Here is a 24,517-nt window from a genome sequence, read left to right on the forward strand (position 1 = left end):
TGTTTCTCGACGAGCGCCCCGTGATGAGGCAATGCTGATTATACCTGATGTTCAGGTGTATCCGTGCGGTTGTGTTTTTCTTCTGTGTCAGTGTGGCTCACGAGCACCAGAACCAGAGTTTTCCGAGTCTCAACGTGCATCGATAAATCTCGGGCCGTCGGCTTCTGGTTGCATTTACAGATTTTTTAATCAGCTCTACATGGTTACTGCTTATCACCAGTTCGATAGCCCGTCTTTACTTTCCTTTTATGAGCAGCAAACACGAGGGTGTGGACTCCTGCACCATCCGCTGTCTTGTTTTTTGGTCAAAGTTGTCATCCGAACAAGGAAGACAAAGGGCCGCCCGTGTTTGTCTGCCTGTGTCGAGCGTGACGCTCAACTTTTGCAAAGTATGCAGCTGTCTCGTTTGTTTTCCCTCGCTGCAGACTCTTCAGGCTCTCTAGTGAAGGTACGTTAGCTGTCGCTAATCTGCTGATGAGTTGAAGGCTATATAAAGGAGAAGGGCGCTACTCGACAGTTGTGGTCAGAAGTTTACATGCACTTCATGTTCCTAAATCTCATGCTAAATTCAAGATACACACTTGAATCATGAATAAACTAGCATCCAGGAAGCCCGAGGATTAGGATAGGATTTTTGACGGGGTCACAAGTTTACATACACCCACTTGTTTGGCCTCTTTAACAGTAAGTTAGTTGAAATCAGGTTGTGCAATCATTCATCAATCAATTCATGGAACCTTCCCTTGAGTCTGGTGTTCATTCATCTTGTTTAAAACCCAAAGTGTAGAAATTACGGGGTAGAAAAGCAGCTCGACTTTACACAAACTGCATTTCGTTCTTGAGACTTGCAATGGGAGAGTCAAAAGAATACAGCCATGACATCAGGGAGTGAACTGTTGCCTTGCATGAGTCAGGCTCGTCTTTTGGGACCATTTCAAGGCAGCTTGATGGACCAAGGGACAATACCAGACAATTTTCCACAAATATAAGCACCTTGGAAGAACAGCTGTAAGGTCTGGAAGGAAACAGACCGTATAGAGATTAAAAAGACCTGTCCCATTATCATTTTTAGGTTCTATTTTTTGTTTTTTTATTGGAATGACCAGCTACAGCAATGGATAAAGGTATCCTAGCGCCGCCACTGGCTTTAACGTATTTTATCACAGCATGGTTTGCACACATATTTCTTTTTTGTCCAGAGCGGAGCAGACATACATCATGTTGGAAAGAGCAAGGCATGACTATGTGTATAGGGCTGGTGCAAGTCATCAAGGGCTGTACAATACCTTGTTATCTTTTTTATTAGTCAGTATTTCTGTATGTTCTGTATCGGGAGCATTTTATGATTTAGATGATTCAGGGAGATGACGAGTCAAAATCAGACACACTCCCAAACACATTTATAAACACGTAGACGCGTGGGAACACAGCAACGGAAAGTTCTGAAGCCACCGTTTCACTGCCAACTATTGTCAGCTCCTCCAGTCACGTTCACTTGTTACAGTCTTCTATTATTTTTTTTATTGCTTTATTTTCTTGCAGGGATACACCCAGGGTCACATTCCAACCCATGTAAAAATGTCTGGGAAAAAGTAACTCATTGAGCTGTTCGCAAATAGAATCAGAGGGAGCCAATAAGAGCATTCCATTCACTGATTTACTGTAAAGACTTTCCATGTCACTGTTCTTCTTGAGCACAAAACAAAATTCTTCAGTGCAAACAAGGCATGGAAACATTATCCCGAAATGTAGGAATGCAGCACCACCATCATCGCCACCTCCAGTTTTGTCAACACCCACACTGAGCGATGGAGACCCCCTGTGGTGCATGAAGGAGGAATTCATTTAAAAAGGTCCAGCTGCCTGTGGGATGATCAAATTGTCCTATAAAAAACACACACATATATATATATTCAAACATGGCTTTCTCGAATAATCGATTCTGATTGGCCAGTCACCAATATTCAGCGTTATCAGTTTTTTTTAATTTCTGAGCAGTAAGGGTCGACTGCCATTTCTTTATTTAGTTAGGGGAGTAAGTCTTTTGTCTTTTGTTCTCTTATGATTTGGTTAGGTTAGAATTATTGCTTCCTGGACAGAAACATGGACAGAATGCCTGTAGCGTAGCCCAATTCAGTATACAGTATATATTTTAACAAATCCATGTTTGTGGCTACATGCTGCATGAAAAGGGGTGTATCCGGAAATATCCGGGCACTGCAAACTTCTGGCAAACCTGCTGTTTCCCGGAGATATCCGGATGTGTGCAGCAATGTGTTATGCAGACCTGCAAATTCCTGAATACAGCAGGTTTTCAGGAAGCTGCCTCATGAAAGTCGTTAGCTGGTGGCTTGGCCTTTCAAATGCAAATGATATGGATGGGGCTGAGTACACATTCCACATGCAGTGTGACCTGCCATTGTTCTTCTTCACGCTTCAGTGGAGACACGTGACTGTAATCAACCAATGGGAGCGTTTCGTCTGACGTCAGGGGTGAAGGGCGAACTACGTCCGGGACCACAGTAACAACCAACTCAAATAGTTCACTGTGTTTGGCGTTTACCCACTAGCCCTGTGCGGCTAGTGCCAGCCCTTCGCGGTACGGGACAGCTTGGTTGAAAGGTATTTCCATAAGCCCGACTAGTACCTGAGCGTGGGCGGAGTCACGGTTGCAAGACGAACCGAAGGTTTTTTTTTTGTGCCTCCCGTGTCCCGGAAACCATAGGATTCACTTTTTGTATTAACCGTGGTTTTGTTTTGTTTTGTGCGAGACATTTTCATAGGGCTTAGAATTATTTTGTTTCATACTGTTGACTTGTATCAAAACACTGTCCTAGAAGAGAAAATGTAGACGCTGAAACGATCACCTTGAGTCTCACTGTTGTATATTATTAGACAAGAATATCCGCACAACTTAAGTCCACACAAAGCACAAAACAGCAACAACTCTATTCGACCGGCGTTAACAAGCGAGCAGCGTTTAAAAATCGCTATAGGGAGTAAAACTTACGAAACTTGCGAGCCAAAATCGCCGCCTCTTAAGTTTCGATGCCCGCGAACACAACACAAGCAGAGCACGGAGTTAGCGGTGGTGGCTAGCGGTTTATCCACACGATTCAACGGCTCTACTTTGCAAATAGCCTTCAAACTAAAGTTGCTTGATGTTACAAAACACATTTACAGTCCTCAAGCATGTTTTCAAATATCGTCGTGGCCGACTATTCTCTCGTCGTCCACCGGCCGAGTCGAGCCCGTCTCACTCCCGCTGGCCACCGCGTCGGTGTTCCATCGCATCCGAATTAGGCTGAACAAAACTCCAACATTTGCTCTGTTCGTTCCACTCCGACTGTTGTAGTCCTTGGTGCTTCGGTAGTCGCTCTGCATTTTAATTTTTTTATTTCTCCGGACACTGTTTCGCTGTACAGCGACGGCCACCGGCTGCGAAACCAGGAAGGCTTTTCATTGCGTGTCGCTCCGTCCGTCCAGCTCTCTATGAGCTTTTTCTTCGGCCACAGACAACAGAAACGTCTGTAGTTCTACGTTCGCCCATGGTACAGTTTCATAATCTTTTCAGTTTTTAATACGTGAAACTGTAAAAATCCACACGCGGGGCATTTAAAAAATGGCGGTTTTGGTCTTACGTGAGAGACTGCCTTTGGCTTTCGTCAAAACTTTTACCCAATCAGTGCCCTGCACGTTGCTACGTCACCCATGCGGTGTCAGCTCTGCTCGCTTCGAACCCCAAGGAGGCAGGTACCAAAATCGTAACCCCTGGGACCGTGCTGGGGCCCGTGGAAATGCGTCAATACCGACCCGTACCGTACCGAGACGCTACCGAGGGCGCCTGTGGGTAAAGTTTTGGTTAGTTTTGGTATCCTTCAGGAACTGTTGGACTAATTTCCATTCATGCGTTGGGTTATTGTCCTTTTGGAAGGCCCAGCACCGACATAAGAGGAGACAATGAGCAGATTCCTGCATACAATCCCTGAAAATATCATCATACTTTTTTTCTTTTCATGATGCCCAAACAAGGCTCCCTGTGCCTGAAGCTACACAACAGCCCCAAAGCATGATGATGAGCAGATTCCTGCATATAATCCCTGAAAATAAAAAAAATCATTAAGACCTGGCATCTGGTGTGCCTGGTTTTGTTTCTAGAAAACAAGAAAAAAATAAAAATAAAATAAAACAGATGTATTAACGCTTTAGGCGCCATGGTCGCAAAATTGCGACAAGCGTCATTGCTGAATTAAACGGGCCATAGTGGCAAATATGGTGCTAAAAGTAGTTTCCACTTTACACCAGGAGATGGCAGACACCTGTGGCTTCAATCTGAGCAGCATTTGTGTGGGTGTTTATATTCAGATTTCGGAGTATAAATAGAGAGAAAGCCCGCCTCAGTCGAGGAGACGAGGAAGTGGTTGTCGTGGGAGCGGAGAGAGAAAGACGGCGAATTCTACCGAGAATACATTGCCGAGAGGTTTGTTCGTCAAGTAATGTCTGACTCAGATAACGAAGAGGAATATCCGCACTCTGACGATGATGTTCAGTCATCCCGTGAGAGCGAGCCTGCCCGGTGCGTCTTTAGTTACGCAGCGGCAGCGAGTCCATGCGCCACGACAGTCACCAAGCAGCGCATGCTTCGCCTCCGCGTGGCCGGTGTGTAGTGGGATGTAATGGGCGAATGAGGAGGAGGGCGCGTGGTGGGGGAAGCAGGAGTGCTCAAAACAGCGCTAATGGTGACGCAGGGCGCAGTGAGTTAGTGATCACCGTGGTAAAAGCTGTGAGAGGAAACGCCCAGCCAGTGCTGGTGGAGGCAGCAGGGAGGTTCGCGGTCACCCTGTAAATTACAGTGATGATGGCTGGGTCTGTTTGAGATATGTGGATAATTATCAAAAGTGGATAAAACATTTTGATGAGCCTGTGGGGTATTGCGGAGACAGGGATCTGACATATAGACCCCTGACATCTGACATTACACAAAAACAAACAAGCAAAAAGTTTGGGTTTACGGAAGATTTTTCTCAATTACAGTATGGCTTTATCTCTAACCAATTTCAAGTCACAGCCATTTGAAATCTTGATGTCAAAATTGAATATTTTCTTGAAAAAATGATGGCGCTTAAAGGGTTAAGGGACTGGAATTAGCCTAGAAGCTGTGAATCAATAAAACCATACTGTGCTACCTTTTTCGTGGATATCAATGTGTGGAGTGTGTACTGGCAGGGTGAATGGAACAGGCAAAAACAACATTGCCACACTAAACAAAGCCAGTGAATGTGGAAAGTGGAAAACTTGCAAACTAGGAGCAACCCCCCCACCCATCCCCCCCAAAAAAGTAACAGAAATCACTCAAAATATACTTTGCTTTTTATTGTGATAATAAGCAAACAGCTGGAAAAAACATGCAATATGCAGCATATCATAGCATATAAAATAGCATATCCTAAATGGTTGAGGGTTTGAGGCATTTGCAAAACAAAAAAAACAAAACAAATTTTGACAAGCACAAAAACATCAAATACAGAATATTTGACAATCAAAGAATATCCATGATATTCCAATTGGAATAATCTATGTAATTGAAGTTACCCTATTAATTACAGTGTTAGTTGCAACAACATTACAGTACATGGAAGAAAAGTGCTAAACTGCTAGCCTTTATCTTATAAAATCAAAAACATAAACAAATAAGTAAATAATGTCATTTTAGCTTAGTTTTCAAATACCAAGTATCGTAGTTTAAAAAAAAAAAAAAATACCTGTAAAAAATAGCTTGGGTCATGGGTCATGTAACAAAGTCTGACTTAGACGTGCAGGTGGAAAATCAATAAGAGCACACTGAATCAGCTGTGACGGTGAAACATGGCCTGCATAAAAAGTGTTTGACCTTCGGAGTTATTCATCAGCACCAAGAAACTGAAGTGTGAGGGAGTCGAGTATGAGTTCAGACTCTGGATGTGAAAACATGTCCTGGACGGCAGTTTCAAAAATCACAGCTAGCAACCTCCAACTTATTTTTTTTAATTTTTTTTTTTATTTGACTTAAAAAAAATTACCTGAGCTAAGTCAAGTAGAATGAATTACCAAAGTAAAATGTGTTCTTACTTTTAGCTTTAATATTGTCTTCAAATGAAGGCACTTTGACTTGAACCTGATCTCAACTTGAGAAGAGTACTAAATGCTTATCCCTGCAGTATTTGGATAAAGGTGGGTTACACTCTGGACGTGTCGCCAGTTTATCACAGAGAAAGACAACCATTCGCACCCACACTCACAGCTGCGGATACTTTAGAGTTCCAGTGTGCAAATTGTACGACTGTGGGAGGAAGCTGGACTACCCTGTGAGAAACCACACACTACACGCGAACATGTAAATTCCACATAGAAAGGCTCCAGGCCCTGGGATCAAACCCGCAACCTTGCTGCTCACCTATCTTTTCAAGGATTGTCCATAAGCCTTGCTAAAATTCAGGAAAGGAAGCAAGAAACATACAATTACATAAGGTAAGCATGCTTGAAGCGTTGCATAAAGTATTGCACTCATTGATGACGTGACACTGTACTTTCAGAAAGTTCAGCTGACTATGAGTTTACGAATGTTACATGAGCGGAATGCAAGTAAAACAGTAACAATGCACTTTCAGGGACTAAGGTGAGTAACTCCATTCTTGGAGCGTTGACAATTCCAAGAACACCATTTCCGATGACACTGCTTCTCCACATTTCCTGATGAGCACTTGAAATGGACACAAACGTTAAATTGCATTGCTGTTATCCTCACGATTAATTCATTAATCAATTATTAATTAATTATCAAATATCTTACTTTTGAGCTGTGAGAGTTGCGCTCATTCCTATTTCACAACCCTTTTAAAGTCAGTGCCCTGTAAAAGACAGATGAAATACACAAATTAAGTGATGGGAAAGGACGACGTAGCAGGCAGCTGAAAAAGCCCTGACTTTTTTCAATTCATAAACTCAAATAATGAGATAAACTGGCAACTTGTCCAGGCAGCTTTGATAGGCGGAAAATGTCATTTTTATCCTGTCGACAGTTTTGTGTGGCTCAACACTAGCACCTGCCATTGTTAGCTAGTGTTCCAAAGACCAAATATTACACACGCTGGTGATTATCAGACTGGAAGTCTCATTTTACAAATAACTTAGAAATTTCCTCACAAGATAAGCTTATGATGTTTCATATAGTGCTGACAAAAACGTGTGTCGATGTATCTTAAATTCATAATCAATATTGCACATCATTGCAGTTTATACAAGGCAGCCGCATTTGTTTATTTAGGAGATGAGTCATTTTCTCATTTGCGTTCTCTGCTTGCCTCAACATGGGACGAGCTACAGACGAAACCTGGTACTGCAACACGATGACGCAACTGTGCGCTGCCTTTGCAAGCACATCAAATCAAACTGACTTCCCCTACTTTCACTGCCACTTCCAATGACGTAAACACTCGACAGGAAGGAGAAAAGGAGGAAAGGAAAGGGAAACCAGGCTGGGGCAGGGTAGACCTTGGAAAGAACCCCGGATTCACAAAGAGAGAAACTATTAGTCTCCTCGAATCCCTTGCACTCCTTACATGTATGTTTTTTTCAAACATTTGTTCCATTGATAAATAAAACAAAAACCTTTTATTTGAGATTCTCAGCGTCAAGAAAATTCCTACTGGGAAAAAAAATGCAGTCACACCCAACAGACAACTGACGCACATGCAGATTGGGAGGACTTGGACGGAACCCAACAAGAAGATCATGGAAACTCCACAAAGAAATCGCCCTGGCCCAGGGTCAAACCATCTGGATATTTCTCCTGTTATTCTTTTTCATGGTGAAATTACGATCGCAAGCTACTGCTTTTAGCAGGCTATGTTATAACTAGCACTGAGCAGACTGAGAGCCACATACATGAACAATGAGCTTAACGTGAACAAATATCTGGGAAACAACCACTGACCACTTTGTATATATACATACAGATCAGTGTGCTTCTCTTTCTTTGCACAGGACAGAGTCCAAAGACTAACCTGTTTACCTCCTTATATGCATGTTTTTTCAAACATTTGTTCCATTTATGAAAAAAACTTTTATATGTCTGTCTCGGCCTGGACTCTCTTGCAAAACGAGATTCCTACTGGTAAAGAAAAAAAAAAAAGATGTGTAAATAACAATGAGAAGACAATGGTGATGTACTACTTCAACCCAACTAACCTTCAAGCGAGGGGCCTGAGACATGTCTCGCCTGATTGGACTCAGCCTTCCTGAGTGGCAAGACCACAGTGAGGAGTTGTAGTAAAAGTGACCGCAGCAACTGTGTCCCGGCTTAACAGCGTATGGCACCTCGTCGTGCTCTGAGGTGCAGCAAATCTCCTGGTTTAGAGGTAAAAATAAAAGAAGGATACAACTTAATGAGCCAAAAGTCAATGTTAGCGTGACGACAATGAACAGCCTTTACAGTGACGAAACTCGGGACGCGTTTGGCGTCACAGGCAGATTACAGAGCACTAAGAGAAGTTCTTAATGCTATGGTTGAAATGTTTAAATGTTCCTTGGTCTTCAAAGGGATATTTCAGCTTCAGAAACTTTTGGGCTAATTGTCATGTCTGCTTGGGCTCGTGCGAACAAAGCAGATGGTCTGACTAAATGCAGGATGACATAAGTAAGCTCAAAACACAATGAAAACAGAAGACAGGAATAAGGTTGGATGAGAGGGCAAATGAAGACAATTGGGTTGGCGATGGACTAGTTTTTGTAGCTAAACCCCGGGAAAGAAGAGAGCAGAAGATTGATTTTTGATTGAGCTTCTAAATCCCTGTCCTTTTATGGATGGATAGATGGATGGATGGATGAATGGGTTGATATGGGATGGATGGATGGATGGATGGATGGATGGATGAATGGATGAATGAAAGCTGGTGAATGGATGGAGGAGTGGATGGATGGATGGGTGGGCAGGTAGAAGAATGTTGGCTGGATTAATGGATGATGGATGAATATGGGATAAATAGATGGATGGATGGATGGATGGATGGATGAATGGATGAATATGTGATGGATGGATGGATGGATGGATGGGTGGATGGGGTGACAAATATCAGGTGGCACGACCTAATGTCTAGCAAGGAGATCAGAACTTTGAAAGATACGTACTAGCGGTTTCAGCAGAACGGAGCTGCAGCAGTGTGCCGCCCAGCCAGGCGTTTCCAGGATGTGCAGGGTCCCATTGCAGCACTTTCCTTGTCCAGCGTGGTAGGCATGAACGCCACAGCAGTGCACGTGCGCATCTTTCGGATGTCTGGGAGTGAGGAAGAGCTCAGACTTAATGTTCAATCATGAAAAAGCAGTTTGCGTGAAAATGACAGAGTTGAGTTGGACAAACCTGAACTATAAACTAAAGAAAACGAAAGAAAAAAAGTAATACTGGATAGCCTCTGGTGAACGCATTTTAAGTGATACCACCCATAATACAGTAGCGCTGTGCCCGGAAACTGAAAGACTCTTCTCACACGTTAGGAATTTGATGTTTTTAAGAGTCACTCCCAAGTCCCAAGTAATTTCTGCCCATTCAGCTCCAAGCCACAAGCCACATGTTCCCTTCTGCACATGCTCCGTTCTTCTGTCAAGGTCATAACTGGGTCAGCATTATGACCCTTGACCCACATCAGTGGCAAGTATTTATTTTAGTAATTTTTTACAGTCTGTTATCACTGCAGCATCGCCCTGTCCATTCATTAGTCAGTCACTCAGCCAATCAGTCAGTCAGTCTGTCTGTCTGTCTGTCTTCTGAAGCAGCCAGGCAGACACAATAAAACATGTGAGGTAGCGTCCAGTTTTGAGGCTGTTCGACAAAAAACTAAAAAACGAAACAAAAAAATATAATATATGAAAAACTAATACTAATCTTTTAAACTTAACTTTAAAAAAAAAAATACCACTCATTTATACAGATATAAACAATAAAATAAGTTTCCAAAATCCTTTAAGGACTGATTAATTAAAAAATAAAAAAAATGGTACACACATCCAGACAAGGACAAGAGACAAAGGGTGTTGCAGCTGTGGGACCCAGACGGAAATAAAGACAGACAGACATTCCTTCCGCCGGTGTCTGAGTGGGTTGTGCAGGATGCCAGGAAACAAGGGTCAGATTGTGTGCAAAAACACACACGCACACACACATACACACACACACACAGACAGTTGCAAAGAATTCTCACTGAACTCCAAGTCTGGATGAGACACAAATATTTTTTAGCAGAGGCGTAGGCACAAACGAGACAGTCCGGCATGCCAGAAATTTTGGAAAACGTTGTCCAAACATGCATGCAAGGCATAAATCAGCACCTTTCTTCATCGCAGCGCACTTCCAAGAGAGGCTGCTGGAGCTCCGTCCCGCAGCACACCGCTCCCGACGAGCCTGGAATCTGAAAACAACAAGTCGTCTGTTTGTAGCCAAAGTGTGCGGGTGAAGGGAGAGGGGAAGGTTTGGAGGGGCGGGGGGTTGATATACCCTTCGTAGTCCTAGCACGCAAAAGAGGTCTGCAGAGCACCAGCCACACAGTCAATATAACAGACGGAGTGGGCAGAGAACCACAGTCAGTCGAGCTCTGACGCAAATTCACATACTGACATTATTATTTTTTTTTTTAATATTGTCATTACGAGAAAGCATTAGTGGATTTTAACCTCTAAAAATGTTAATCTGTCTTACCTGAGTGTCTTCATGAAATCCTTAAACGAAAATAAAACAATAAAACCTTTGCCATTGGCGCTAACGAGGCTGGCGGGCACGGACGGTCCGTCCTCTGGACATAAAGCACCCAGACTGTACAGAAAGGAGCGGAGCTGGGTGGAGCTCCGCTCTCTCTCAGGGTCTTATCCGTAACATGAATTCACTGATCAAAGCAAGCTTTTCGATGTAAGTTAGTTTTTGTTTTTTTGCTTTTTTTAAAAAAGAAAAGAAAAAAGGCTGTGATCAAGACTAATTTTTTTTTTTTTTTTAAAAGAAGCAAATTCCAACATGCATCTCTACATGAAAATCCAACACCCATTTTTATGACACACCTTCGATCTAGTTCTTATCCAGAGACTTAAAAAAATAATAAAAAGGCACATTTTTTGGGCCTCCCGCCACTTACTTGGTTTGGGCCGGACCTCAATTTAGAGACGTGACCACAGCAGCAGGCGTCGCCTAGACAGAGGTCAGGGTGGAGGGGTGGGGAGGGTGAGGATGGAGAGACACAAGGAAACAATTACACACGGGGCGGAACAAAAAAGGTGGGAAAGAATGCGTTGGATTCGAGTGGATGAAGGATTGTGATGTAATGCCCAATCAGATGGATTGAAGTCAACATTGTTGATTGAGGTAGGGAACATGCATATATTTTTTTTGTTTGGTTCGCCATGCAGTGTGTGTCTGTCTGCTTGCCTTGGTGTTTGTGTGCTGTATACGAAGGACATTAGGACTGCGCAGTTGACAGGGAAGGCACAACAGAACTAGAGTGTGAGTGTGTTACGTGCGTCCCCGTGCTGTGTGTGTTGCAAGGCGGTGGGCGGCGGCACGCATGTCAGTCTGTTTACTTTGTTTCCTCGTGTGGAAAAATGAGCGCTGTTGCTGGAAGTCGTGAAAATGAAAGAGAAGATGATGGGGATATGGTCCTGGGCCCCGGCCCTTGTAATATGAAAAGAGTTGTGTCTAACAACAAAAGGTGGGAAGAAAAACACAGTTGGGTTAAGTCTGTGAGTGGCGATCAGTCCCGGGTCTTCTGCACGTTGTGTAGGAGGGAGTTTTCAATAAGTATTGTTGTATTGTTTGTAATAATAATAATAATAGCTCAGATTTATATTGCGCTTTTCTAAGTACCCAGTTGACTTACAACTGGGTACAACTGCTTTACAATTTAATAGGTATAACTGTGCCAAAATGCCAAATATGTCCCATATTTTGATTTCTGGGAGTTGGCAACCCTATATTGAAGGAAGGGAGCAGAGCGTTGCGCAATAAAACCTTGACGCCTTGACGCCCAATTTAAAACATTTTTAAATCGAGCGTCAACACCCTGTGACGACATCTCGGCGCGGCCAATAGGAGAGCAGCCGGGCTCCGAAAAAAGTGGCCAGACGCAGAGCGCCAGCAAGCGATAGAGCAGGAGTGAGAAAAATGGAGGAAAAACTTGTCTCTCGCAGTGTCCCGAGTGTACAATCTTCAAATGACGCCGAGTGCTGGGACTCAAGACTAGCTTCAAAAATATGCATCTGGTTGGCGACTCTGCTCGGTTTCGGCGCTCTGACGTTCTTGCTAGCTCCGGTGCTCATACTAGCCACCATTTGCACACAACAGCGCTCTCATCCTCCCACTTGCTACTCAGTGCGTTGCTATCCATTTTGCCTGGAAACTCTACTCGTGCAATGTACGTTCCGCGTTGTCTAGAGTATAAAATAAAATGCGAATCAACGCGATAATGTCCCGACCCTAATATATATGAAAAAGCAACAACTTTATGTTCATAAATTGTCAGACACAGTTCAATGTAGAAAAGTTTTAACACATTTGAAACACTGGCGCCGTGCTCTGCATCTGGGCACTTTATTTTCCCCCAGAACCGGCTGCTCTCCTATTGGATGCGCCCGAGGTGTCGTCTCACAGGGCGTTGACGCCAGGTCTGCGCCAATTCATTGCAGGGCCACATAGACACAGACAACCATTCACACTCACATGCACACCTACGGACAATTTATAATGTTCAATTGACCTCACATGCATGTTTTTGGAGTGTGGGAGGAAGCCGGAGAACCCGGAGAGAACCCACGCAGACACAGGGAGAACATGCAAACTCCACACAGAAAAGGCCCAGGCCCGGGATCGAACCCACGACCTTCTTGCTGTGAGGCGGCAACACTAACCACTGCGCCACTGTGTCGCCCACTCAATCTACCAATATGGCAAAAAAAAAAAAAGAAAAAAAGCGCCACTTCACAGAGGGACGAAACAAAGAGATGCAGTGAGCCCACTGCTTTTTGCTTTAGCTATAGAGCCCCTTGCTATAGCTCTCAGAAGTAATAATACATTACAAGGTATCTCACGGGGTGGCTTGACCCATACTGTCTCGCTTTATGCGGATGATTTATTACTATACGTCACCAACCCTACTACATCTATCCCCGAAATCCTCAGAATTTTACAAGAATTTGGAAACATTTCTGGATACAAACTTAATCTCAACAAAAGTGAATACTTTCCCATTAGTAGTAGTGCTAGTGAATATCCGAATCTACCATTTAGATTGTCCACCGAGTCCTTCACATATCTGGGTGTAAAAGTCACCAAGTCATATTACAGCCTATTTAAATGTAATTTCACTCCCTTACTTGAACAGTGTAAACAAGATATTAAAAGGTGGTCGATCCTGCCTCTCTCTCTCATTGGGAGAACAAATTCTGTAAAGATGAATATTCTACCTAAGTTTCTATACTTGTTCCAGGCGTTACCTGTTTTCAAACCTCAATCCTTTTTCAAGAAATATAATCAAATGATTTCCTCCTTTATATGGAATAATAAATCTTCTCGCATAAGAAAAGAATTTATGGAAAGACCAAAAGATGTAGGGGGGGTTTCACTTCCGAATCTGCTCACATATTATTGGGCTGCAAATCTCAATGCTATTTCTTTGTGGTTGAAAGACAGGAAGGAGAAGATCCCTGCATGGCTCCAGATCGAAAAGAATACTAGCAGGCCACATTCACTCTCGGCATTACTTTGTGCACCATTACCGCCACTAGTTAATAATATTAAGGGTAATATAATTGTAACTCAATCCTTGCGTGTAATAAATCAAATTTCTGGGTGTTCAAAATATCTCTCTTCGCTCACCTGTAGTACATAATCACCTTTTTCAACCGTCTTTATTGGACAATGGCTTTAAAATGTGGTATGATAAGGGTATTCATAGTATTGAAAACCTTTATATTGATAATATCTTTGCCAGCTTTGAACAGCTATCCAAAAAATGCGGACTGACCAAGAGTCATTTTTGGCGATACTTGCAAATTAGGGATTTTACTAGAAAAAGGTTAGCTAATTTCCCTTCTGTCCCCCCTTCTTCATGCCTGGATTCCATATTAAAAGTTAATATGCTAAATAAGAGGAGAATATCATATATTTATTTACATATTATGAATAGTCGCAACCACTCCATTGCACATATTCAGTAACAATGGGAAAAAGACCTGGGGGCTCCTCTGTCTGACAAGGAATGCGATATGGCTCTAACCAAGGTTCACTCTTATTCCATATGCTCAAGACTTGCTTTAATACAGTTCAAAGTGCTACATAGGTTACACTTTTCAAAGGCTAAATTAGCAAAGATATTTCCCAATGTGGACCCATCATGTGACAGATGTAAACAGGCCCCAGCTACTTCCTACCATATGTTCTGGTCTTGTACCTTTCTGGTTATCCTTTTGTGAAGTTATCTCTAATGCCTATGCCTATAATGTCTCACCTTCTCCTTTGGTTGCTATTTTTGGACTGTATTCTGATCCAACGGGATGTGTCCCCCCTGATCATCTGCAGAGGGTCATTGCCTTTTCTTCTTTATTAGCCAGACGCTTGATTCTACTTCAATGGAAGGCAGCTACTCCTCCATCACATCACCACCAGATCAAGGATGTTATGTTCAATATCAAACTGGAAAAAAATCAAATGCACTCTCAATGGCTTCTCTGACCGATTCCACAAAACCTGGGACCCTCTAATAACATATGTAAATAATCTCCCTGGCCTAGAATTGGAACATTAAGTGTTTACTACTGCTCTGTTCAATTATTGACATTTGGTGCACCTGTGGTTTGTCTGCTTTTTGTTGATGTTTTATTTCTTTTATTTTATTTTGGTTTATTTTATTTTATTTATTTATTTATTTATTTATTTTTACATTTGTGTGTGTGTGTGTATATGCGCGTTGTTTGTAACCCCTTTGTTTTTGTTTTTTTGTCGCGTTGACCTTGGCTTTGGTTTGTTATTGTTCTCTTCTACTACTAAAAAAAAAATGCGGCACACCTGTGTGGTATCACACAAAGATAAGCATCTGTCAAAGCTGAACCTTCCTTGATGTGAGCCGACAATGTTAACCACTGTACTGCCTTGCTGCCCGAGCCGAAGCCTGCATTCTTTTTGTCTGTAATCACTTTCCGCATTTACTTTCATAGTCAAAACACACATGTCTGATGAGAAACAATCAGAGGGACTGTGTAATCTAGCCACGCGATTCAGTCCAGATGCAGACAACCTAAATATTTTGCTGTTAACGTTGTGACTGGAGACTACGGTCACGGTAACTGGAGACCACTGACTGGAGACCACTGACAAACTCTAACCACTCACCCATTCACCCAGACAACAGAACAATTGTTTCAGGCAGTGAAAACTACTTCTCAAAACAAAACTGTCAAAAATTATTTTTTTGTTCCCATCTGAATGATGTCAGCCTGAGTCTGGGACGAAGGTAGGCCGCCACCAAGTTGGCAAAACCAGCCAAATCAAACAAATCATGCTAACGACTAATCGTTCCTGTTATGCTGTATGTTCCTTTTATTGTTTACTTTATTTATTTACTGGCTGTGTAAACTTTTATTAATGCATTAATGGGCAGTATGTTGAGTTCTTGCTAATATAAAAATAATAAATTAAACTAAATTTTACACACTGGACCTCTAAAGACATTGGGGACAAAGGAAATCAACTTCTGCACTCGGGATGCGATGTAAAAACAATGGGGGAAATACAAAAATAATCAAAACTAAGTTACTACAGCCTCAATCTTGGTGCCACCATTTAAATTAACTTCAACAAGACTAGTCGAATGTCGAGTAAAACACACACCCGAGTCACGAAGGCAGCAGCTGGAACCGCTGGGGTGTAGCTCAAGAGCTTCACCCATCACGCAGCAGCAGTTGGTCAGGCTGTTGACCTGCTGCACCCCACAGCACTTGTGACCAGAGCCGTTTCTTGCTATAGGCGAAGTAGGCGAATGCCGAGGGCCCCCAAGCCCCTTGGTGGCCCCAAAGCCCCTTGGTGGTCCCAAAGCTGCATGTTCAGCCTCTTCTGAGGAGAATTAAAATGTCAGTTTTTATCTGTAGCTATCTCATGTGTTTATTACACGCCTTTTATGCTGAAAAATAAACGTTGGCTATAAACAAAATAAACTGCAATAATAGGCTGTCGCTGGTGTTTTTGACATCATTAGGTCGTTGGTCCACACTGTCACACAGACAGCGGCAAAGACGTGTTCAGTGGAAATTCAGCTTTTGTCCCTTCTACTAGTCCACCCCACTGGCGGATTTCTGGAAAGACATACTTTACTTTATGGGGTTAAAACTGTCTTGAAATGCAAAATAACAGAATTTTACACATGCAATTCAAACCTATGAACTAACTATGAAGATTCTGCGATTAATCTCGATTAAAGAAAATTAATCGTTTGACAGCCCTATTTAAAATGTGAATGAACTGGCAATGACTGAAGTCATACAAAGGTGCGGGCGAGAAGACGGGGACACCTAAAAGGTAGGTATGCATAAGTATATTTGTACAGTGTGGGTGGATTGCAACGTTAAAAACGCGTTAAAAACTCTGTACACGCACACACCTGACTCCAGTGGGCAGCAGCTGGAATCTTTCAGACGTATCTCCAGAGCTTCGCCCACTTGGCAGCAGCAGTGGGTCAGGCTGCTGAAATGGTTTGAGCCGCAGCACTTGTGGTGAACCGACTTCCTCAGGTGCCTCGTCTTGGTTGGACCACAGAAGTCGTACAAAGGTCCGGGCGAGAAGATGGGGACAGCTAAAAAGTAAGTACACATAAGTTGAGATGCATGTGGTCCTCAAGGAACAGTTGACCCAGTACAGTCGGTCCATCTCTCAGTCAGTGATGCGGAGAGACAGCTGTTGGACTGCTGGTTTATCCCTTTATGAGCCTCTTTATATGGTGTGTGAATCGATTGATTTCACAGGTAGCCTGGTGTTTCTGGCTAAACAGGACTTTGTAAATATTGATATTGATACATCATTTACTTCATACATTATCATTCATTAAATTCCTGCCGTCTTCCTCATGTTGAGCACGTTTTTGTTAAATCTCTTTGGCAGATTTCCGATTTTCCGATTTTCGGATTTGTATATTTTGAACAGAATCACAAGAATTAACGCCATAGTAACATAACAATTTCATTGAGGTAAGTCCTGAGAAAGCTGCTATGAAAGTTCACTACCGGTTGAAAAAGAAAAGCACAAAAATGTCATTCAAAAGAAAGCAGGACAACATGTCTGTCTCAGATACTGACACACCCATAAAGAATCATTAAACACACACCTGGGTCCTGTGGACAGCAACTGGACTCTTTAGAATGTATCTGCAGGGCTTCGCCCACTTGGCAGCAGCAGTGGGTCAGATTGCTGAACTGCTCCTCCCCACAGCATTTGAGATCAACCGATGTCCTCGGGTGCTTCCTCCTGCTTGGACCGCAGAACATCACATCTGTGTGAGAGGAGAGGAGAAACCTTTCATTTCAAATCATGATCCATCCATCCATCCATCCAACCATTTTACGTCACTGCTTCTACTGCACCCAAGATCACAAGGGTGCTGGAGTCTGTCCCAGCTGTCTAAGGCTGAAGGTCTTGTTGCACCCAGGGACAAGTTGGCCATTTATTACCGGGGCCGAGAAGGGAGACGAAACAGTACAGTCATAATCACACCTGCAGTCAGTTTAGAATTATCAATCAGGCTGATGAGCATGTCTTTGGGCCTTAGTGGGAAGCTGGAGAGAAAACACATGTAAACTCCACCCGGGCATGGAAATTGCACCTGTGACCCTCCTCCTGTGAGGTGACAGTGCAAACTGCTGCCCCCATGTGGGCTTTCACAGATCCCCTTCTGCAAGAAAAAACCTTTGCTGTTTTCTGGGGGGCGGGGGGGACAAAAAAATCCAAAAACTGTACAAACTCCATGGTCGGACATCAGAGAACAGCATCAATAAAGGGAAATAAATACAACATGGGTGTTTAGAGTGTCATTCATTTTTATGCTGCATCTTCTAAATATTTGCATATATTTGTACAGTGTGGGTGGATTGCAACGTTAAAAACGCGTTAAAAACTCTGTACACGCACACACCTGACTCCAGTGGGCAGCAGCTGGAATCTTTCAGACGTATCTCCAGAGCTTCGCCCACTTGGCAGCAGCAGTGGGTCAGGCTGCTGAAATAGTTTGAGCCGCAGCACTTGTGGTGAACCGACTTCCTCAGGTGCCTCGTCTTGGTTGAACCACAGAAGTCGTACAAAGGTCCGGGCGAGAAGACGGGGACAGCTAAAAAAGTAAGTACACATAAGTTGAGATGCATGTGGTCCTCAAGGAACAGTTGACCCAGTACAGTCGGTCCATCTCTCAGTCAGTGATGCGGAGAGACAGCTGTTGGACTGCTGGTTTATCCCTTTATGAGCCTCTTTATATGGTGTGTGAATCGATTGATTTCACAGGTAGCCTGGTGTTTCTGGCTAAACAGGACTTTGTAAATATTGATATTGATACATCATTTACTTCATACATTATCATTCATTAAATTCCTGCCGTCTTCCTCATGTTGAGCACATTTTTGTTAAATCTCTTTGGCAGATTTCAGATTTGTATATTGTGAACAGAATCACAAGAATTAACGCCATAGTAACATAACAATTTCATTGAGGTAAGTCCTGAGAAAGCTGCTATGAAAGTTCACTACCGGTTGAAAAAGAAAAGCACAAAAATGTCATTCAAAAGAAAGCAGGACAACATGTCTGTCTCAGATACTGACACACCCATAAAGAATCATTAAACACACACCTGGGTCCTGTGGACAGCAACTGGACTCTTTAGGATGTATCTGCAGGGCTTCGCCCACTTGGCAGCAGCAGTGGGTCAGATTGCTGAACTGCTCCTCCCCACAGCATTTGAGATCAACCGATGTCCTCGGGTGCTTCCTCCTGCTTGGACCGCAGAACATCACATCTGTGGGAGAGGAGAGGAGAAACCTTTCATTTCAAATCATGATCCATCCATCCATCCATCCAACCATTTTCCGTCACTGCTTCTACTGCACCCAAGATCACAAGGGTGCTGGAGTCTGTCCCAGCTGTCTAAGGCTGAAGGTCTTGTTGCACCCAGGGACAAGTTGGCCATTTATTACCGGGGCCGAGAAGGGAGACGAAACAGTACAGTCATAATCACACCTGCAGTTAGTTTAGAATTATCAATCAGGCTGATGAGCATGTCTTTGGGCCTTAGTGGGAAGCTGGAGAGAAAACACATGTAAACTCCACCCGGGCATGGAAATTGCACCTGTGACCCTCCTCCTGTGAGGTGACAGTGCAAACTGCTGCCCCCATGTGGGCTTTCACAGATCCCCTTCTGCAAGAAAAAACCTTTGCTGTTTTCTGGGGGGCGGGGGGGACAAAAAAATCCAAAAACTGTACAAACTCCATGGTCGGACATCAGAGAACAGCATCAATAAAGGGAAATAAATACAACATGGGTGTTTAGAGTGTCATTCATTTTTATGCTGCATCTTCTAAATATTTGCATATATTTGTACAGTGTGGGTGGATTGCAACGTTAAAAACGCGTTAAAAACTCTGTACACGCACACACCTGACTCCAGTGGGCAGCAGCTGGAATCTTTCAGACGTATCTCCAGAGCTTCGCCCACTTGGCAGCAGCAGTGGGTCAGGCTGCTGAAATAGTTTGAGCCGCAGCACTTGTGGTGAACCGACTTCCTCAGGTGCCTCGTCTTGGTTGGACCACAGAAGTCGTACAAAGGTCCGGGCGAGAAGACGGGGACAGCTAAAAAAGTAAGTACACATAAGTTGAGATGCATGTGGTCCTCAAGGAACAGTTGACCCAGTACAGTCGGTCCATCTCTCAGTCAGTGATGCGGAGAGACAGCTGTTGGACTGCTGGTTTATCCCTTTATGAGCCTCTTTATATGGTGTGTGAATCGATTGATTTCACAGGTAGCCTGGTGTTTCTGGCTAAACAGGACTTTGTAAATATTGATATTGATACATCATTTACTTCATACATTATCATTCATTAAATTCCTGCCGTCTTCCTCATGTTGAACACATTTTTGTTAAATCTCTTTGGCAGATTTCCGATTTTCCGATTTTCGGATTTGTATATTTTGAACAGAATCACAAGAATTAACGCCATAGTAACATAACAATTTCATTGAGGTAAGTCCTGAGAAAGCTGCTATGAAAGTTCACTACCGGTTGAAAAAGAAAAGCACAAGAAATGTCATTCAAAAGAAAGCAGGACAACATGTCTGTCTCAGATACTGACACACCCATAAATAATCATTAAACACACACCTGGGTCCTGTGGACAGCAACTGGACTCTTTAGGATGTATCTGCAGGGCTTCGCCCACTTGGCAGCAGCAGTGGGTCAGATTGCTGAACTGCTCCTCCCCACAGCATTTGAGATCAACCGATGCCCTCGGGTGCTTCCTCCTGCTCGGACCGCAGAACATCACATCTGTGGGAGAGGAGAGGAGAAACCTTTCATTTCAAATCATGATCCATCCACCTATTATTTCCCTGTGTGTGACGATTTGTTGTTGTTTTTTTGGGGTGCACACCTGAGTGAGTTGAGCAGCAGCTGGAACCAAGTGGGTGGATCCCCAGAGCGTCGTTGTTTGAGCAGCAGCAGTGAGTGCCGGAGTCGTACTGCTCGTGCCCGCAGCATTTGTGACGCTCGGAGTGTCTTTCAAGGATTATCCTTTGTGGACCGCAGCACATCTGGTTGTCTTCATCTAACGCCACTGAGAACAAGAGCAGCACAGTCGTTATCGTATTGCTGAACGCATTTTTGTGAGTTCCCAGCATTTTATTTTGTTACATTAATCGCATGTGTTATTACATTTGCTTTACACTCATGCCATTTGTTTACGTTTACATCATTAATGTGTTTGCTTTGTTTGCTGTTTTACCAGGTTGACAGTCTTGAAATTCTGTTTAATTTTTCTGAAGACGCTCTTGCCCCAACTCTGCATTACTTACGTTTACCGCAACATTTCGCCTCTGCCGTCGGTTTGTCAATGAGAGTTGATTGGCAGCATATTACATTGAGAGGATTGTAGGCCTGTAGCCCACAGCAAGATGACACCTTCTGGCTAAGACCTTGGGAGACATTAACTGAAAAGAGAGAAGCAATTCAAGAGAAGAAGAAGCCCAGAAACCCTGTTTATTGTTATTTAATCCAGAGGAGTAACTTTGCCCTGAAAATATCCCAGAGTTGACAAAGTTCCCATGTCATGCAAAATTAGCATCATCAATGTTTCGAACAGTAATATGTGTCAATAGCCAGTCAAAGAACTCCAATCGATATTCCTTCACTTTCCAGGAAATGTGTGCTAAAACCTACAACCTACAACACTTTCTGTTACTATTTCTGTTACTATCCTAAAGCAAAATAAACATCACAGGTGCTCGTACAAAAAAGGATGAAATATTAAACAAACAATCATTTCTTGTAAATCGACATGAATATCCAGGTTTTTGTTTGTGTGTGTGTGTGTGTGTGTGTGTGTGTGTGTGTGTGTGTGTGTGTTTCCAATGCATCAATTGTGGCCAAATACAGATACAAGTCTCATGACCAGTTTACTCAAGACTATGTAAACAACTTCACGGATGCCTCTTCAAGGTTCAAGGTAACGCCTCAAATTAGTTTCTGATACATGTGCAAAATTTGTATTTGTATACAATACAAATACAAACAATTTGTATACTTGCACAACATGTCATACTGTGGAAAAGTCCCCAAAAGAAAGTTTGTGGTTTTCAACAATGTAATAGAATGACTGGGCAACGCGTTAACAGAAAAAGCACTCATAGTTAGTTAGCGTAGTAGTCTGCGTTAGGGGTTCATTCTTCACTATAGTCTGCAACTGACTGCAATGTGAATGGCAGAGTCATGATTGTAGCCCCATCTGCTGGCAAGTGGAAATTGTGTATTGACCGTGCCTAAGTGAAATAGCTGTGGCTTTTGAACGGAAACGTTTCTTGGGTCCTGAGGGCGTAAACAGCAAAAAAAAGAAGAGGGTATATCCAAGGTGGTGGGACATGAAATAATATGTAATTTGCTAGAATAATTGTGTAAAGTGTAAATCAGCCATATCATGGCAAACATGCTGTTTACATATTATAATATAGAGTAAATATTTTCGGGACACCAAAACTCTTTAGTCTTTAGTCTTGAGTCTCCAGTCTCCAAGTGCAGTTTGTTTTTGTGCAGTCGCCAACATTTACCCACATGCTGCACATGCTCGGTTCTGTCGTGCTCAGAACTGGAAAACTGGTGGATCATCCATCCATCCATCCATCCATCGTCAATATCAGCTCAGGGTGCTGGAGCATATCCCAGCTGTCGTAGGGTGATGGATGGATCCAAAATGATGGATCAGTGAATCCAAAAGATGTTGAACCATGTTCACAGTGTGGTTCTCCATCACACAATTCAAAGTAGGTGTCCAACGACATGATGACGCATGCGTAAATATGAACGCTAAGCCAACAGGCAGACAAGTGTGCTGCCCTTCCTCATCTTCCTCTCCAATCTCTACTTTCGCTTTGATTTCACCCGATCCTCATATAAAACCAAAAACAACTTTTGATAAGTAATAGAGTAAGTACACATAAAAAGAAAAATCAAACAGCTGCATTTTGTTAAACCTGCATTGCACAAGACCGATGCTTTAAGAAAAAAAAAATATATATATATATAACACGTATAGCAGCCAAAATGTTGTTGTGCTCATCTGAGCTGAGACTAAATGTTGTTGTTGCACTATTTACGATGTGGGTGTCGCTGTATTTCTGTCTGTGGTTCAGGTGTTTAAGTAGCTATGTCACTGTTGTCGTCAGGTTGCCAGAAGGGCAAACGGTTTTTGACTGCTGTGTCGCGAAATGTTTGAGTTTGTTTGTTCGGAATTTTAATGGACAAAGAGAATAAATGTTGGACGATTTGCATCACAAGAAGAGCGTGAGAGTGCGGACCTTCTTTCCTGAGCACAACACGGCAACATTAGCGGGCGCGTCGACTCTGGGTCAAACATCTCAGTAGCAGTATTTGTAGGAGTGTTGTAGGAGCAAAGCTCGTGTTGATTCAGGAGCGGTAATAAGAAAATGAAAGGAAAATGAAACATCATTTACAATGTATTCCTAACAGTTACTGAGATCCTCACGTGGCAACTGACGGAGAAACAAGAAGACAGAAAGAAGGAAGGAGTATTTGGAATGCACCCTCAAAGTGATTAAGAGGGACAGTGAAATATTTGGAGATTTGTTTGCAGATCAGACAAAAGAAAGTTGAGTTATGTCCATCCAGCTTGTGTCCTTACCTGCTATTGAGTGTCCATCTTCCACTTTACAGCAAGTGGCTGTCTCAGGGTTGAAAGGCCTCTTTCCACAGCATGAGAGCCCAGACCCTCGAGGCGGACGACCCTCAGAGAACACGCCATCGTGAATATAATCCTCACCTCCCAAACCGGTGCTTCTGCAAGAAACAAGCCTCATAAAAATTCAGACCACTGCCACACTTGGTCCTGTAACAGATGTGTCTTGTGTCTTGCAGAGCGGGATTTCTGGGTGGGGACATCTTGCTGTCTACATTTCCCGGCAAAGACGGACCATTGTATCATCTTTGTATAACAGAAGTTATGGATTTTGTTCTCCAATTTCAGTCTGTCACAGGTTTAGTGGTAAGCCTTGTATTTACATTCACAGCCAGGTTGGTTGCTGTTTAGTTTGAGGAGTTAGGTCTGGTGGTGAGGTCGAGGTGAGTGTCACCCATGCAGCAATATGAAATATCAAAGAATTGTTGAAATGAACGAATAAAAAAATTCAAATTCAATAAGCTACGTGGGAAGCAGAGTAAAGGAAAAGACACTGGACTAACTGATGAAGGCTGGAAATGGACTGAATTGAATGTGTCAGAGATGTAAATTTGAAAATGATGATGAACATGATGTGAGATATGCACAACTAAGATAAAGAAAGATTGGAATAATGAACAAGATATATTTCTAAAATGTATGCAGAAACCTTTAAAAAAAAATTGGGTCACAAAACACTGGCTTAACATTTTGATTATTCTGTTCTTTTGTGTTTGGTCTTTGTTTGCCACCTTTGCTACATCTATTACACATCTCTTCACTTTTCTTTGAGAGCAGTCGTTTAAAGCAATGCTTTACCGTTCTTGAATTTTTATACAGCATACGAGGAAAAATTAACATCCTGAACTCCTGCCATCCTCCAATGTCCCTTGCACCCATCTGACACAGAATGCGTTTTGGTAAATTAACGTTTAGCGTCAGGTGTGACTTATGTTCAGAAGGTGATGGTTGTGCGAATAAAAGAAGCAGAGTACTAGCGCACAGTCGTTGTCCGTGCCTTCTTAAACATAACACTGAAA

General features: G+C 42.9%; 1 protein-coding gene and 1 long non-coding RNA gene across 2 annotated transcripts; both read right to left on the reverse strand.

The window, feature by feature from the left end:
* Positions 1-8,185: 8,185 nt before the first annotated feature.
* LOC142895128 (uncharacterized) lies at positions 8,186-16,849 on the reverse strand. The gene is made up of 5 exons (XR_012928177.1): positions 16,662-16,849; positions 11,154-11,206; positions 10,360-10,439; positions 9,166-9,310; positions 8,186-8,385 (listed from the first exon to the last, which is right to left on the reverse strand). It is a non-coding gene; the product is annotated as an uncharacterized LOC142895128 (long non-coding RNA).
* A 362-nt stretch (positions 16,850-17,211) lies between these two features.
* On the reverse strand, positions 17,212-23,594 carry LOC142895019 (uncharacterized). The gene is made up of 9 exons (XM_076035743.1): positions 23,445-23,594; positions 21,106-21,240; positions 20,685-20,867; positions 20,417-20,581; positions 19,695-19,886; positions 18,891-19,055; positions 18,186-18,377; positions 17,382-17,546; positions 17,212-17,276 (listed from the first exon to the last, which is right to left on the reverse strand). Exons 3-9 carry the CDS (start codon positions 20,842-20,844, stop codon positions 17,212-17,214), a joined length of 1,104 nt encoding a protein of 367 aa, XP_075891858.1. The 5' UTR covers positions 20,845-20,867; positions 21,106-21,240; positions 23,445-23,594.
* Between the last annotated feature and the right edge of the window lie 923 nt (positions 23,595-24,517).

This window comes from Nelusetta ayraudi, unplaced genomic scaffold (genome assembly GCF_046127955.1).
Source record: "Nelusetta ayraudi isolate G7.1 ecotype Tasmania unplaced genomic scaffold, CSIRO-AGI_Nayr_v1 ptg000048l, whole genome shotgun sequence".
Classification (NCBI taxonomy): Eukaryota; Metazoa; Chordata; class Actinopteri; order Tetraodontiformes; family Monacanthidae; genus Nelusetta; species Nelusetta ayraudi.